At 36.5% G+C, this 15,353-nt stretch overlaps 2 protein-coding genes across 2 annotated transcripts in view; one reads left to right on the top strand and one right to left on the bottom strand.

Moving 5' to 3' along the window:
* LOC138943011 (tubulin monoglutamylase TTLL4) overlaps window positions 1–15,353 on the top strand; it is a 173,444-nt gene that overhangs the window by 56,767 nt on the left and 101,324 nt on the right. The gene's annotated exons all lie outside the window — the stretch shown is intronic.
* LOC138943002 (uncharacterized) lies at window positions 14,155–14,869 on the bottom strand. The gene has a single exon (XM_070313515.1). It carries the CDS (start codon window positions 14,844–14,846, stop codon window positions 14,322–14,324), a length of 525 nt encoding a protein of 174 aa, XP_070169616.1. The 5' UTR covers window positions 14,847–14,869; the 3' UTR covers window positions 14,155–14,321.

Raw genomic sequence — 15,353 nt, 5'->3', positions numbered from 1 at the left:
ATTACGCGAACCTATAATAAGGAGTTGTCGAATTGTTTTGTTATCAGAAATATAACGTATAATTAGCGTAGAAACATAGAAATATATTATATACACTTATCTTACAAACTGTAAGTGTAGAATTGAAAAGGGAAGTTTAATTATTGGATAAACTATATTTTCTCAAAAATTAGATTTCTCAATTTTTTATATTAACATTTTTTTTTTTTTGAAGCACTGCATAAAATAATTTAAAAAGCCGTGCGCACATAATTTAAAAATTTTATTTACGTAATATAAACTTGATATACGTGCAATTAAAAAGGCATGAGAACCACTGGCTTAGATTAACGAGGACGTACATCTTTTGAAGTCGGTGCCAAAATAATTGGGGCACTCAGAGGACGCTGGGACTGAAACAGAATTCAAGATCAAGCGCTATGCGATATTATACATATGGATGTACTCGATCACATGTATACAGGGTGTCCCCGATTGAAATGGCAAAACTTCAGGAGCGTGTAGGGGACCGAAAAGTTAAGACAGAGAGTTCTTTTTGCTCGTTCTTGCTCCATTTTGAAGAAAATCACAAAGAAAGAAACGAAACAAGTTTTCGTTTTTTTACTTATTTATTTACATTTTATTTATATTATCGTCTATTTAATGCGGATATTGTTGAAAATGTTGCCCCCTTGCAGCAATGCGAGCATTACATCTAGCGCTGACCTCATTAATTGCAGCTAGACATTGTTCCAGTGATTCGATCTCTTAATTGCTCTCTTGAATTGATTGGCACCGTAAAGGATAACATTAAGCGTTTACATATGTAAGGAACCTTGAAGCAGAAAGTTTATTCGGTGCCAATCGACTCGAGAGAGCAACTGACAGTGAGAGATTGAATTTTTGCCATTTTCTCTAAAATGGAGCAAAAACGAGCAAATCTCTAAAGGACTTCTCGTCTTAGTTTTTCAGTCTTCTACACGCTCTCGAAGTTTTGCCATTTAAATTGGGGACACCCTGTATATCAAGAAATATTGTTCCCAATTTTTATTCGCTTTTAATTGCCAGGAGATAATAAATTACAAAACTACTTTAACGCAATCAAAATAAAAAGATTTAGCTGAATTAATATCAAGCTCTGATTCTATTTATGATATTAATCGAGATAGAGACGCGATTTTTCTTATGTCATATTCTGTTTGATTATATTGTCAGAGATTGATTCACGTAATTTTAAACATATTATCTTTTAATCATAATGACAAATAAATCGCTCAAATCACTTATGGATCATTTTCGTGAATGCAAGGGTCGAGCGAATGCGCAAAGGAAAAAAAATGTCTTCTTTATCGCCGTGCAGGATCGGTTGCGTCGCAATTTTCGGTAACGTGTTATTCAATTGTTGCAAAAATAAGGTTAAATGGAGCTCGAGAATACGTGCAAGTGCGCGTGTTAACGGGAATTTCTTGTCGATTCGGCCCTCTTTTGCCATTTCGCATCGTTCTTTACAAAATATGCGGGCGAGAGGATCGTACTTTGAGAAATTACACGTTGTCAAAACATACGGTCGTCGTCAGGAAGTGCCGGGTTCTTTACGACAAGTCCCAATTTTCTCGTGGCCATTCTCTGTTTCCCCCCCCCCCCCCCTTCTACTCCAAGATGTGAAGACACGATTATTGAAAAGGCAGTCGAAGAACTCGATTGAGAAAAGAGAGAGAGGCCAAAATTTGAGTTTTACTCTCATTCCGCAGGATATTTCTGCATTATATGTAAAAAAAAAAAAAGTACAGAATCTTCAACACATTTTTATCATAACTATTGTTGTATTATTATTTTTTTTTTTTTTTTTTTTCCTTTAACGTTAAGAAGAAAATTTACAAATCTAATAATTATGTATTTATCACAAATTTATTTTTAACTTTAAAAAATTAATTCGATGAAATAAGTGTCTATTCTTTTTAACAAAGTTATTTAAAAACATTGTTAACGAGCATCAACGGAAAAGTTTTGACGATAATTTCGGCGAAGAAACACAAGAGAATCTGTCTTTCGTGACTAGCGAAAATTAAGGTCGTGGAAGCGCGGTTGTTGAGAATGATACGTTTTTTACGCTTCTACTCGATACATGTGGTGATTCGCTGACGGTCGTCTGAAGATTAGTCGGGAGGGTTATCCGGTGTCCATTCATCGTATCTTCGCTACGGATGCTGGCCGTGCGCGCGCGCGCGCACGTTGTTGAGGATGACTTTTTTCGCCGGCGGCAAGGGTGAAGGGGAGAAGGACCCCTCGCCCTCGCAAAAGTGGCTACTCTCCTCGCGCAGCACCTGACTTATAGCAGGCGTAATATTAGCACGGCTTACTTTCGGGATCAAGTGGCAGCTTGGTTCGTCCCCCCCGGGTACTGCTACGCATAGTAAGCGCGCACGACGGGAGTCGCTTGGCCGGAAGTACCGCTCTCTCGCCGGAGAGCATAAATCTTGATTACAAATTGCGGCCATTACACACTGCTCGCCGCGCGCGGAAGCAAGCGCGCGAATTTTTCAGCCTCGGGCCGCGCGATTTCTTTTCGTCCCTACCGACGACTTCGCGCGATCACGCGTCATTTTTCAACCGCTGTCCGGTCTCTCGCAAGGTTCTGCAACAAATGCCACGGAGAATGGTAACAATCAAGACATTTATTACAGCGACGTAAACAAAGATCGATATAAATGAAGACGAAATTTTCGAATCTCTCCGTACAGCGAAACCATTAATTAATTACAGATGTTTTCGGTTGTACTAGTTGGTTGTAATAGTAGCAAAAAAACTGTCAAAATTAAAAAAAAAAACATTTCAATCCGGATTATAAAAAGAATTGAAGTATCACAAAATAATACGATTTTTAATTAATATATTTCCTAATTTATGATCAAAATTTTTCGTCGCTATCCCCTGAAATGAACAATTAGCTCTATCTTTACATGATGATATAAATAATATTGAAAACCGTCGAGTGTTGTTTATAAAATCCAATAGTATAAATCATATAGCAAGCGTGTGATGCAGAAATTGATGATCTTCATGATGCGAGCGCATGATCCCCGAAAAATTGACAGGATGTCCCAGTAATAAATGATCATTCTATGCTCGTTGCTCTCGTCTTCTTGCGCTCGCTACGAACCTATGCTAAGAAGCACGTATGTAAAACACGCTAAACATATCGTCTACGTGAGATAGTGCCAAAATTACTTTGCGCACGAAAGCGGGTCACATGGCAACGCTCGTAAATTCTAACGAGAGTGCCCCTTCTCCCGGGGTTTCTCCTTCCAATACCGCGAGATCTCGATGACATCGATGAACGATGACATCGATTTTCGCGAGTAATTATGTTCTTGGCTTAAGTAAGACGAGCGTAGCTGCGGGGATTTTCGCCGGACGCGAGTTATTTGTTGCCAGGAGAGTATCGTCGTAAACGGCGCTTTGACATCGGCGATAATTACATTGACATAATAAATCATCGTTTGCCGTGGGGTCGAGCAATCTTTGCGTCTCAACATGTCATAGTATCTCATTAGATTCATCGAATGCAGTGCTTGATTATCTGACAAAGTCAGGCAATCGTCTCATCGAAGAATTCAATCATCGATTAAAGAGAGAGTTTTTAATTAATAATCGAATTTATATAAATTCTATTTTATGAAAAATACAGACGATTCTGGCACAATTTCTACTAATTAACGAATATGACAATCGATATGAAAATCAATTATAAATAACAAGATTTAATTTATTAAATTTTATCGACATAAAATAAAATATATGCGCACACAGCATGGACATTTATTATTTTGTTGGTATTAATTCTAAAAATTTATAAAAATATATAAAAATTATATATTTCGATATTTTTCCCCAACAAACGTATCTTTAAATTTTAAATTACATCATTCAATAATTGTTGATATGGAGTCTGTTAGAGATATTGATTAATAAAGTTGATATACGTGTGTCGAAGGATCCATTGCCACGTAGATCGAAGATTTTGACCGATGCATCGGTGAAAATACCGTTATGTTTTCCACATATATATATTTGTTTACGACGTCATTTTTTTTATACGAGGCGGTATGAGGGGCTCGTAATCTCTTGTAGGATATAAGTCCCGCCAAATTTATTAACGGGGACGGCATCGCCTCGGGTGTACACGATAAGAATCGACGGTTCCTTAGGTTTGGGAAACAGTCGATCCTTTTAACAAACGACCAAGAATAAATTAATTGCTCGCCGTGATAAATTACTTGCATACTGAATTACTTGCTCGACTAGCGGTAAATATTAACTTTTAATCGGCAATGAGCTGCACCGATCGAAAGCTTATTTTATTGGAAAAAATATATACATGTATATGTATGTGTACACAATATATATTGTAGTTGTGATTTCTTCTAATATCATGTGAGATGTGTGATATAAATGCGCGCGATTATTTTTATTCGGTATAATAATTATCTTCGTTAATTATGTTGTACACAACTCTAACTTGATTTTTAATCTATCAAAATAAAATATGAATATTTAATTATTATTAATTTATTATTTTAAAAACGTATTTAAAAACATTTGAAAAAAAAAATTAATAAGCAAAGATTCTCTTTTTTTCTATATAATCATATCTACCGGTTATAATAAATCTCGATTTTTACGCTGCATCTAATTTGTGACAAATGCCCCAGTTGCAATTGTATATACGATTACAAAATGCATGAGTCGTACTTAAAATATGTAATTTGTTTAATACATCTCGATATACTCTGGCGACCGCGCCTGTTCTCTAATTCGCGGACGATACGCGTGTAGGAAATGTGATGGAAAGAAGGGCAGTAAAAGAAGAAGGAAACCGGAGGAGACGCCACGTTCCGTACACGTTCCGTACGCGTTCCGTACGCGTTCCGTACGCGTTCCGTACACGTTCCGTACACGTTCCGTACACACGACCGGCGGGCAGCAGCGCCTCTATTATAATCATGACGCACTCAGAGTAGAATAGTAGATAGACAGATAAAGAAAGAGAGAAGCGAGCTCCGCGGCCGAATAAAGAGGGACGATTACGCGCGGGAGGAGGCGAGAAGGAAGAGGAAAGACGAGAGAGCCGTAAGCGGGTTACGGTCGGGCGTATAATACGTGCGTCGGTATGCCGTACACACGTATACCCCATCCTACGCGAGCGCGCGCGCCCGGTCGCTACGTGTACGTCTTATAAATACGAGGCAGTGCGTGGCGCACTCGGGAGAGAAGGTGTGTAAGTCCGCATCTGCCCGAGATTCTCACGCGCGACGCATCTGTCTCAAGTTCCCACGAGAAGCCGGGGCCCCCGGTAGAAGGAGAGAAGCCGTGTTGCCCGGGAGCCAGGACGCGGACCGAGAAAGTTTCGTCCGCCGGGCGCGAGCTGTCCACGTGGCGGCGGCGCGTTTAGAGCCGCCACCGTCTTTCCCGCCGCCGCGCTCGTTAAAGTGTCAGATTATAGGAAGAACTCGTATGTACGATCTTCTGTCTCCTCTTTCCGCATCCCCTCCCTTCTCTTTTCCTTGATCGATTTTTATCGAGTCCCCCGAATGTGGGGACGCGTGTCGCCCCCCCTGCCTCGTTCGCCCCCTTAATGAAAGCGAGCGCGGCATTCGCGTCTCGCGCATGTGACCTCTCCTAATTCGTCTGTTTTGGAATGTATCGGAATGCGCGCGAGAGTCGTGTGAATTGAATCGGTCAATCGCTGGGATTGCTTTCGAAATGAAACGCACCGAGCAGGTTTAAATTAATGATATAATATGAGACTGGATGCGTTTTAATTGACGAGATTGCGATATAAAATGTGGAAACTCTAACGATAATTGAGTATACACATATACGCGAAGGAGGTTAAACGTGCAGTTTTGCTTGTTTTTATATCTGTTTTAATTATCGCTTGTTTTTTATGTATTTGTTTCTCATTTTCTCCTCTCTTGTTTTCGCATATTGATTGATTATTTATTTCTCATACACTACTATGTATATATATGCATGACTATTGTATAGTGTAGTATTCCGACCACGTGTCACCCACGTGACTGACGTATGCCAAGCGTTGAAGTTCGTTGCTTCTTCTCTCATCTTCTCTCTTTGTTCGTCGGAAATATTAGATTATAGGACTATAAATATTGTAGAAAAAAATGATTACCTTAAATATCAAATTATAAGATTATAAATATTGTAGAGGAATGATTACTGCAACCTTGTGAATTGAGATAACAAATTATATTAAAAATATTTTTACTTCTCTGGTATATGCGCATCTGGTATATATCAATATCAAACAACGAGAAATAATATAAGATTTCTTCTCCAGAACACTATATCTTTACTACCTTGTTAATGACTGTATGCCAGAAAGTGTTAAGGTTCGTTGCTTCTTCTCTCATCTTTCATTCGTCGGAAATTCATCAGATTATAAGACTATAAATATTATAGAAAAATGATTGCCTGATTGTTGTAATATGCAAATTGTGGATGTATATATGAGTATGATGTGTGCAACCTTGTGAATTGAAAAGACAAATTATGTTAAAAACCTAAACATTTTTATTTCTCTCGTGTATATATATATATATATATATATATATATATATATATATATATATATATAGTATATTAATATCAAATAGTATAAGATTTTTTCTCAGGAACACTATATCTTTACTACCTTGTTAATGACTGTATGCCAGAAAGTGTTAAGGTTCGTTGCTTCTTCTCTCATCTTCATTCGTCGAAAGTATCAAATTATAAGACTATAAATATTGAAGAAAAATGATTGTCTGATTACTGGAATATGCAAATTGTGTGTGTGTGTGTATGTGTGTATGTGGTGTGTGCAACCTTGTGATTTGAGATGACAAATTATGTTAAAAACATTTTTACTTTTTTCGTAAATCAGTCAGTGTAAAAAAAATTATTATTTTTAAGAAAAAGTATGTAATTACTTCCAATGTATTTTTTTAAACAATTATTTTTTTTTTTTTTTACGCTAATTGATTTGTCTTATAATATTTTACGAGATATTTTTTTTGTTATATGTCAGATTAAGATATAAAATAACTCAAAAAGTACTCAATGAAAAAATATTATAGTGTTTATTATAGTGTTTCGAAAAGCTCTCGAGATAAGCTACAAGAACGTGTAATAAAAAATGGGAGGGGGGGGAGGGTGAGGGTTCCATTTAAGAAAACATTGATCATATTGATCTCATTATCAAATAAAGATTTAATAAAGGAAACGTGTTAAATTTGCGTATATATATAAAATTAAAATTTCAAGGAATTTTCTAAATAATATATATTTTATTATCTTTTTTTTTTGCTCGTAAAAAAGTTTAAGTATCCTTCAAACATTTGTTCTGTGTCTTATTAATTATTCTCACAAGTAGTCGTTAATCACAGACTAAAAAAGAGGTATCGGGTTCTACCTTCTCGATTTCATTTTTGAAATATAATTTTTAACATTAAGTTGCGATATATCTTAATCCGCATGTATTGTATATTCACACAATATTAATAATATATCTGTGAATTATTTTTTATATATCATCAATTATGCACATATACACGGCGTGTTAGATTTATAACATCGTATTAATTTTTGACAGAGCGCGAGATAAATAAATTTGACAATTGATCTTCGTTGCGATAGTGAAGTAAGATAGATAATTTTATGATTTTCATATTTATTAAAGAAACGAGTAACAGTAGGCAAGCTCGAAGCGATCGATTGTAATCGCGAGATGCGTATGATTTCACATGAGGCCACCACTTGTCGAAATGCAATTACTAAAATGCGCTCGATTAACCTCGATTTTTCAAAATCGCGTATCTTCGTAAACAACATCCAGGTGGTGTCCGATCCGAATGCAATCGTGTTTTAAATTGACTCGCGTTGGCCCGTTCCTCTCGTGTATTTAATGACACATTGCATCGGCTGTTATAAATAATTATTTCTGAAAGCCGCGATTTTTCACACAATATGTTAATGAATGTCGCAGGTGTGACATATATGTTTACCGCCCGATTGAAGTTGCATGATCCAATTGATATTTTTCAATAAGTGAAAATGAATATGGGGCTGTTTTTATCTATGTAAATTTGGATTTTCACTAAGAAGCACTTGTCAAGAGAAGTAACAAGGATTTATTTGTTAAATTGATATTAAATATCGGTAATTTATACTTTTACATAAATATTTCTTTAATTAACAGTATTATACATATACTACATACACATATACATGTGTCAAAATATTAAAGACATCCAGACGTGTTAATGCCATATTTATTACATGTTCGGTACATATTTCTCTCTCCGCAATGTCGTAAATAAATTAGAAAGAGAGAACTGAATATTAATATGATTTAAATTTTTTAAATTAAGTTGACCTGATAAAAATATTTAATCGCATTTGCATGCAGAAATTTAAAAACGTGATGATGTATGATATGATACTACATATATTCGCGCATTCCACTCCGTTAACGTATTATAATAGTCTTGTAATCCGTTTTATAACGTTCGAAGATTGTAGGACGATAATCAAACCTGTCCGCGAGCTTTCCTAGGCTTTCTCAATACATGCTCGTTAATTAATGTGTGTTTGAGATGGCGCTCAACAAGATGGTGCGAATCTAATTTGCATCTAATCGCACGCTATGATAAATGTATGCATAAAAGATTGTCTGACGCATTACACGTGGAGGATTACATAATACATCATCGATCTCTCGTACATGTGTGTGTGTGTGTGTGTGTGCGCGAGAGTTTATCATAAAATTGATATTTCGTCGAAAAGCACAGCTGAGTTTATATGTACGTATTATACCAATTAATCCTTTGATTAAAAAGTATATATTATACAATTATTTCTTATTTTAAAAATATCGATTGTCATTTAAAATGTCATATTTTAGAGAATAATTTCTTTTCTTTTTTTTCTAATGAATAAAAAAATTATGCTTTTTTTCGTAAATATTAGAAAGAAGAATCTCGAAAATAACTATTTTTAAATTTATGAATATAAGGCCTTTTTTTCTCTTTCTAAAAAATATAATTAAAAACTATATATTTTTAAAAATTATTATTTTTTTTTTTTTTTAACCGATCTTTTGCTTCTTTTTTTTTCTTCCCCCTTATATTTAACTCATCTTTTCTCTATTTTATTTACATATTATATAGATTAAATGAAGATGTTTAATTGAATATGTCTCGTTTACGTTTTAATCATTAACGATAAGCCGAATGCAATTAATATCGAATCGCACAAACGTAAACATATATGATCGTTAAATGCAAAATGATTACGTCTCTCGAGTTCATATATCGAATATGTTACCGGTTTCGTTATTTTACGTAAGCTAATCCTATTGATGTTTTTTTGACATATGCTAATTCATGCTAAAGATAGGTAGTCAAGAACCGGATACTCCGTTTCCTATCTCCCTTTCAATCTAGGATTGCCGTAAACATTGTTTAGCGTGATTGCTTCTCTGTCGCAGAAAAAGATCTTTGACCTTTATTTATGAATTTTGTTCATTATGATATTTCGAAAAAAAGATACTTAAACTGTGTTAATATATAAATAAGAAAGCAAGCCAATAAATTAATAATGTCTTCGCTTGAATTTCGTTATTTTATACAACGAAGCTCCCTTATTAGAGAGAAACTTATATAGCGTTTATAATGAAATTGAAAAATAAATAAAGATTGGAAAAGCATCTTGATACGAATAAGCAGAATATCTATGTTTATTCGCGACATTAAAAAAGTGATGATAATAATTAACAAAATATATCGATAAGATGACATCTTTTCATTTACAGTCTTGTCAATTGGATTGCATCTGCTTTATATAAGCGATTTGGCATCAAATCATTGAGAGTTATATACAGGGTGGTTCAGAAATATTTCAACATAGGAATGAGTTCTTTTCGCAATGACACATGACCAATGTAATACATCTCTCCCTTTAATTACAATTTTAATTCCATATACTAGAGCTTTTAAATGTCCTCGCAGATACAAATCTAATGGATTTAGGTCAGACCATGATACTGAATTGAATGTAATTTTTCAATTATAACTCATAAAGCAGGCATTTCCAGAAGATATGTCTATTTTTTTTTTATCCCCCAAATTTGTTGAAATATTTCTGAACCACCCTGTATATACATGTATATATATATATATATATTACTAATTATTGTGATGCATTTCCTCAATAATTAGCAGTAATTCGTAACTTTGGAGTTTGCGCCATTATTGGTACATCGTTACGCAACGGTCTTCTATTTTAATTGCTCTCATCTAAAGAAGCTGCGACATAGAAGGGATCGCGTATGCGTCGAGGGGACACATTACACTTATACACATAGAATTTTTCTTCCTTTTCTTTTTCCCTGAATAACATTGCGCGCGCGATTGGCACGGAAATGACACGTTTCCAGATCATCTATGACCAACGGCATTTAGTCATGAGCCAATTTCGTTCCGGCTTCCATTCGCCTCTTTGGCCCGATCGTGAAAGAAGCACTCCTCTCTCCATTAGCTAATCGTTTGTTTGTCGACAGTGATTTTCTTGGCAATCGAAACTGGCGTGCCTTCTCTGTGCCTGCTCTTTGCGTAATTATCGACAGATTTAGACTTAATGACGCATGTATGGAAGAAATTTTTGAGATGATAAGAAAATTTTAAATATAGTTGAATAATAATTTTTAAGTCTGATAATATGAAATATAATTTTAAATACACGTCAATGGGGAAAATAATAAAAATCTATCGGAAAAATTCGCGTGCAAGAGAGTGTTCCGCATGCGCGAGTCAGCTAATGCGCACGGGGCGTACGTGACACGCGTGCGTACGCGCGCGCGCGCGCCCGCGACGGAGATCGCGTGTGCGCGTGTGCGAGCCGGCTCGCATTAAAGCGGAGATCGGGGCCGTGGGAATGGAGCGTGGAGGTAGCGCGAGCGAGGCACGAGCGAGGCCCCCGAGGAGGCGACGAGGAGGGAGATACGGCGCCATTCACTCCTCGTGGACGACAGGAAAGGCTGTCGTCGTCTATCGGTCGTATAGAGAGAGATGTGCGCGGTAGCCGCCGATTGCTCGCCGCGCGACACGTGCTTTTCCCTCGCGCCGAGAAATGTCAAACCGAGAAAGTAGCGGCGATTGTTCGCCGCCGAAAGCGCTCTCGAGCCGGCACACGCAACCGGATTTTATTACTTTCGCTACCGGGAGCAGTATGTTTTTTTTTGTTTTTTTTTTTTTTGGCGTACTGTGTAGTATCTTTTAACATGTAATGCCCCACACGTGTCTCGGGATCAATTGATCAACGCATAAAAGTTATGTTATCATTTGTTTCTGAATATTTTGAAACTAACGTTGACATATAAATATAAGAAGACACAGATCATTATCACCAATGTTAATAAAATCGGATGTTTTTTTCAATATTATAGTATTTTTCTTCAATCTTAGAGATCAATTATTAACTGCTTATATATCTAATTTATTTTTATTCTTAGTAAAAAAATTAATTTTTTATTAATGTTCGCGTAGCTGAAAGAGATTGCAAGAACGAGTGCAAATTTTTGTGCAAATTTCTTCACGCGTCAATTATTAGCTAGAAAGTGACGCGGTAGAGGAAAGTATGAAGCGGGTTCGTTCTCGTAAGAGAAAATATAATTCTTCAAATGGCACTTGCATTAATCGAATAACTTATTTTTATTTAATAAACCGTTTAAACAATCTATCGCGCGCTATCTTTTATTCAAACAAGTGTGATGAAAATTAAGAAAATTGATTTCTCTCACGTTTACGTCGAGCTTTACGTATGTCATACATAAATTAGTTTTCATATCTTATTAAAGACATCTTATATAGATTCCTTGACATCTTAAGAATATCTTATCGCTAGATTTTTTTTTATTAACATATAAACTTGATTTACTTTGTCAGACTTTCATAAATGATTAGGATTATATATACAGGATGGCCCCGAATGTTTCAGCCAGACTTTGAGATCTTTCTCTCCCCCCCCCCCCCTCTCTCTCAACGGAAGGAGGGGAGAGCAGCACAAGAGGATAATGAATTAATTTATTTAATCGACGCATGAAAATAACTCGTGTAATTGACACATTTCGGACGAATTTTTTCTCTCCTTTTTTTTTCACATTGCCTTATTATAATATAAAATTTGACCTTTTTTCAAATTAGAAAAGTGTGTGCCAAAGAAAATTTCTGCCCCTACAACGCAGGCGTAGACGCGCATCTAACGCAGGGTTGTTTGAAGGGTTGCCTACCCTATAGGCTGATAGTTACTTACCTACCCCAAAGTATGGAAAGGACACTTGCGGGCAATCCTTTTTATTATCTATTATTTTTTGCCCGCTATTTTGTTTTAAATCGGCTAATTTATTAGGTTCAAGGAATAGAAATGCGGAAGAGAATGATTTATAAAGTTAATTATTTTAATTATTCTTTATAACATGTTCTTATGATTTTTAATTTAAATGATAAAATAGATGAATTTTAGTATTTATTATTTAGTTTGTTGATATATCTGGGTTGATGTAGTTGATATATTTTTAATATATAACATAATGTCATAAAAATAAATCAAACATACAAAATCTTGAACACATATATTATATATATATTTTTTTTTATTTTTTTTTATTTAAATGTTAACAATATAGCAACAATTTATTGCATTGCGAATTGTATTCATCTACTTGAGTTAATAAAATAGTGTAGCGCCAGGTGACAGGCACTTCACAGTTGAGTATCTATTAAGTAAACAGATTTGAATTAGCTCTATTGAACACACGTATCATAAATTTATTCACCCTCTCGATTATTCTATTATACTCTTCGATATACGGTTATTGATGATCGTGATATCTTTTATTATTTTTCGGTCTGAAAGTTGGGGTTACCCTTGCGTTTGCTGTGGAAAATCATGCGAATTCGCACGCACCCCATCTCGTCTACTCTGTAGTGGACATGTGTCTGTCACATATGGACAACACGTGCGCGTAATGTCAATCCATATCCGTGCAGCATTTTCGGTTAAACGAACTATTGTCTAACTCGTTCTTTCGCTCGTTTTTATTTCAAAACTTAGTAAAAAAAAAAAACAATTGATATCTTTATAACTAATATACAATATGAAGGAACGCAACCAGCTAACTATTTTACTGACATAAAAATATTTAATAGAGCATTATATACAATATATCATCAATAATTGTATTTAATAGTGAAAGGTTAAATTAAAAAATTTTAAGAAATACAAATAAATACGATAAATTTGAAATTTAATATTCTTTAATCGCGTTTGAAAGTCACATTTATAGATATATAATTTTGTCCGATGTTTCTTTGAAGCTATATTAAATGGCTGGACAATGTTTTTTTCATCCATCTTTGGAATTCTTAAAGAATTTTTCATATTGCTGAATATATAATCGAGTTTTGAGAGAACCTTATGTAAAAAAGAAGTTTTTCCGATACTTTAAGAAATTTATTTTTTATTGATATATTTCAATTTATACGATACGTACGAAAGATAATGATTTCTGAGAATCTCATGTAAATTTTAACGTAAAGACGCTTTTTTCGCGTATCTTTTTAGCGGAAAATTTATACGTTTTTTTTTTTTTATACAATATATGAATGGATATATCTAAAAAAAAATTTTTAATATTTGTACGATATTCTTAAAATTATTCGCTTACAAGTAAGGTGAAGGAAACGATGAATTAATTGGCACAAGGTATATATTTGTTTATCGATAACATTTATTTTAAACAAACATATTGGAAGACGTAGAAAACTGTCAGCTTGCTGACATTAAAGCCGATATCACAATCTCAAAATAACACTACAAATTTGTATATATATTTTAAGTATATCCTATAAGTACAAGTATCACAAATGCGACTAATGTGTCGCGATATAAAAAAAGAAAAAAAATATATATATGTAACGCGTCTGTCTTTTGACACGCCCTTTATCAATTTTCATTACATCTGCAAGGAATGCTTATCTCGGTCAGTCAGTTGTCAATATATGTGACATAAAATTAAAATCTACATAACATAATCTAGTGATCACAGTTTCGAAATGTCTTATTTAAGCTCTCGTCCCGCATGGTCTCGGCTGGTGACAGCAGTCCTCGGCCTCGGAAGCACGATCGGTGCTTTCGCAAGAAGGAACTTGAGCGCATCTCGAGTAATCAGCTCTCGAAGACGATTCGCCTTTGAGGTAGATGCGGTTGTTTTCGATGAAGGGATTTCACGCCACCTGCACCTCTGGGAGCTGATGCTGCGAGAAGGCACGCTCCTTGTAGCACAGGTCTCTGTCGGCCATGCTGAGCGTCGTCCAATAGAAGTCGCCGGCGTGGGTGTGGGCGAAATGCACCGGCACGTAACACTGACCAGGCACAACCGGCACGACGGTCATCTGTCCGTCCAGGCAGACAGTGATGGCGGCACCTTCCTCGGCGTCCTGTAGCTCCTGCAGGAGTCTGCGCTCCAACGCCTCGTTGGCGTTGTTCTGATTGTCCATCTCTTCGGTGAAGATTTCAATCTGTGGCACGGCCTGTTGACGCTTCTTGCTTTTGACGTACTTGCTGGAGCGTCTCTTCAACATTCGCAGCAACGGCTTTAACGGCTTCAGCATGCGTTTGCTCTTGCTGGTGTTCACGGTCTTGTCTTGTGACATGTTCAAGTTGTAAAGATTGTCGTTGAGCTCGTTCTGGAACACGTCGCTGACCTCGAAGTCGAACAACACGTGTTCGGTTACGGTAGTGGCAGCCATCTTTCCTCTCTCTCTCTCTCTCTCTCTCTCTCTATCTCTGAGCTTCTTCTCCCTTGAACCACGTACACTGAACCGGTCTTTTTCTGCCGAACTGTCGGAACTCGGAACACGTGGCACGAACTGTGTCGTTCGATAGGAACTTGGCGGGAGAACGTGTACTTGGTGAATGTGTGCTTTTGGGCAAGTTGCTTTGGAGTGAAACGCTAGTGAGCGAATGGTGCCTTAGTACGAGCAACCCCGTCCTTATATAGCCCCGTCGAGGCTGCACGGGGTTACAGAGTGGGGAAGACAGGTGCACTCTGGCTGTGGGAACTCGGAGAATTCGGAGCTTCCCACGTCGGGGTCCACGCCGACCATCTGCCGGTCTTCTCCCCCCTCCCCCTCCGCCTTCACCTCTCGTCCATCACGTATCTCGGTCCCTGTAGCACCCTGCTTGCAGGGGCCCCTCCGTTTCATATATGCACGTGCGCACACACCCCGCGTGGTCACCCCCGCTCGATTTTATAC

Source organism: Polyergus mexicanus, unplaced genomic scaffold (genome assembly GCF_030449975.1).
Source record: "Polyergus mexicanus isolate NDT 795.1 unplaced genomic scaffold, iyPolMexi1.0 SCAF_24, whole genome shotgun sequence".
Lineage (NCBI taxonomy): Eukaryota > Metazoa > Arthropoda > Insecta > Hymenoptera > Formicidae > Polyergus > Polyergus mexicanus.
The sequence above is the reverse complement of the archived record's forward strand: the minus strand, read 5'-3'. Positions and strand labels throughout refer to the sequence as shown.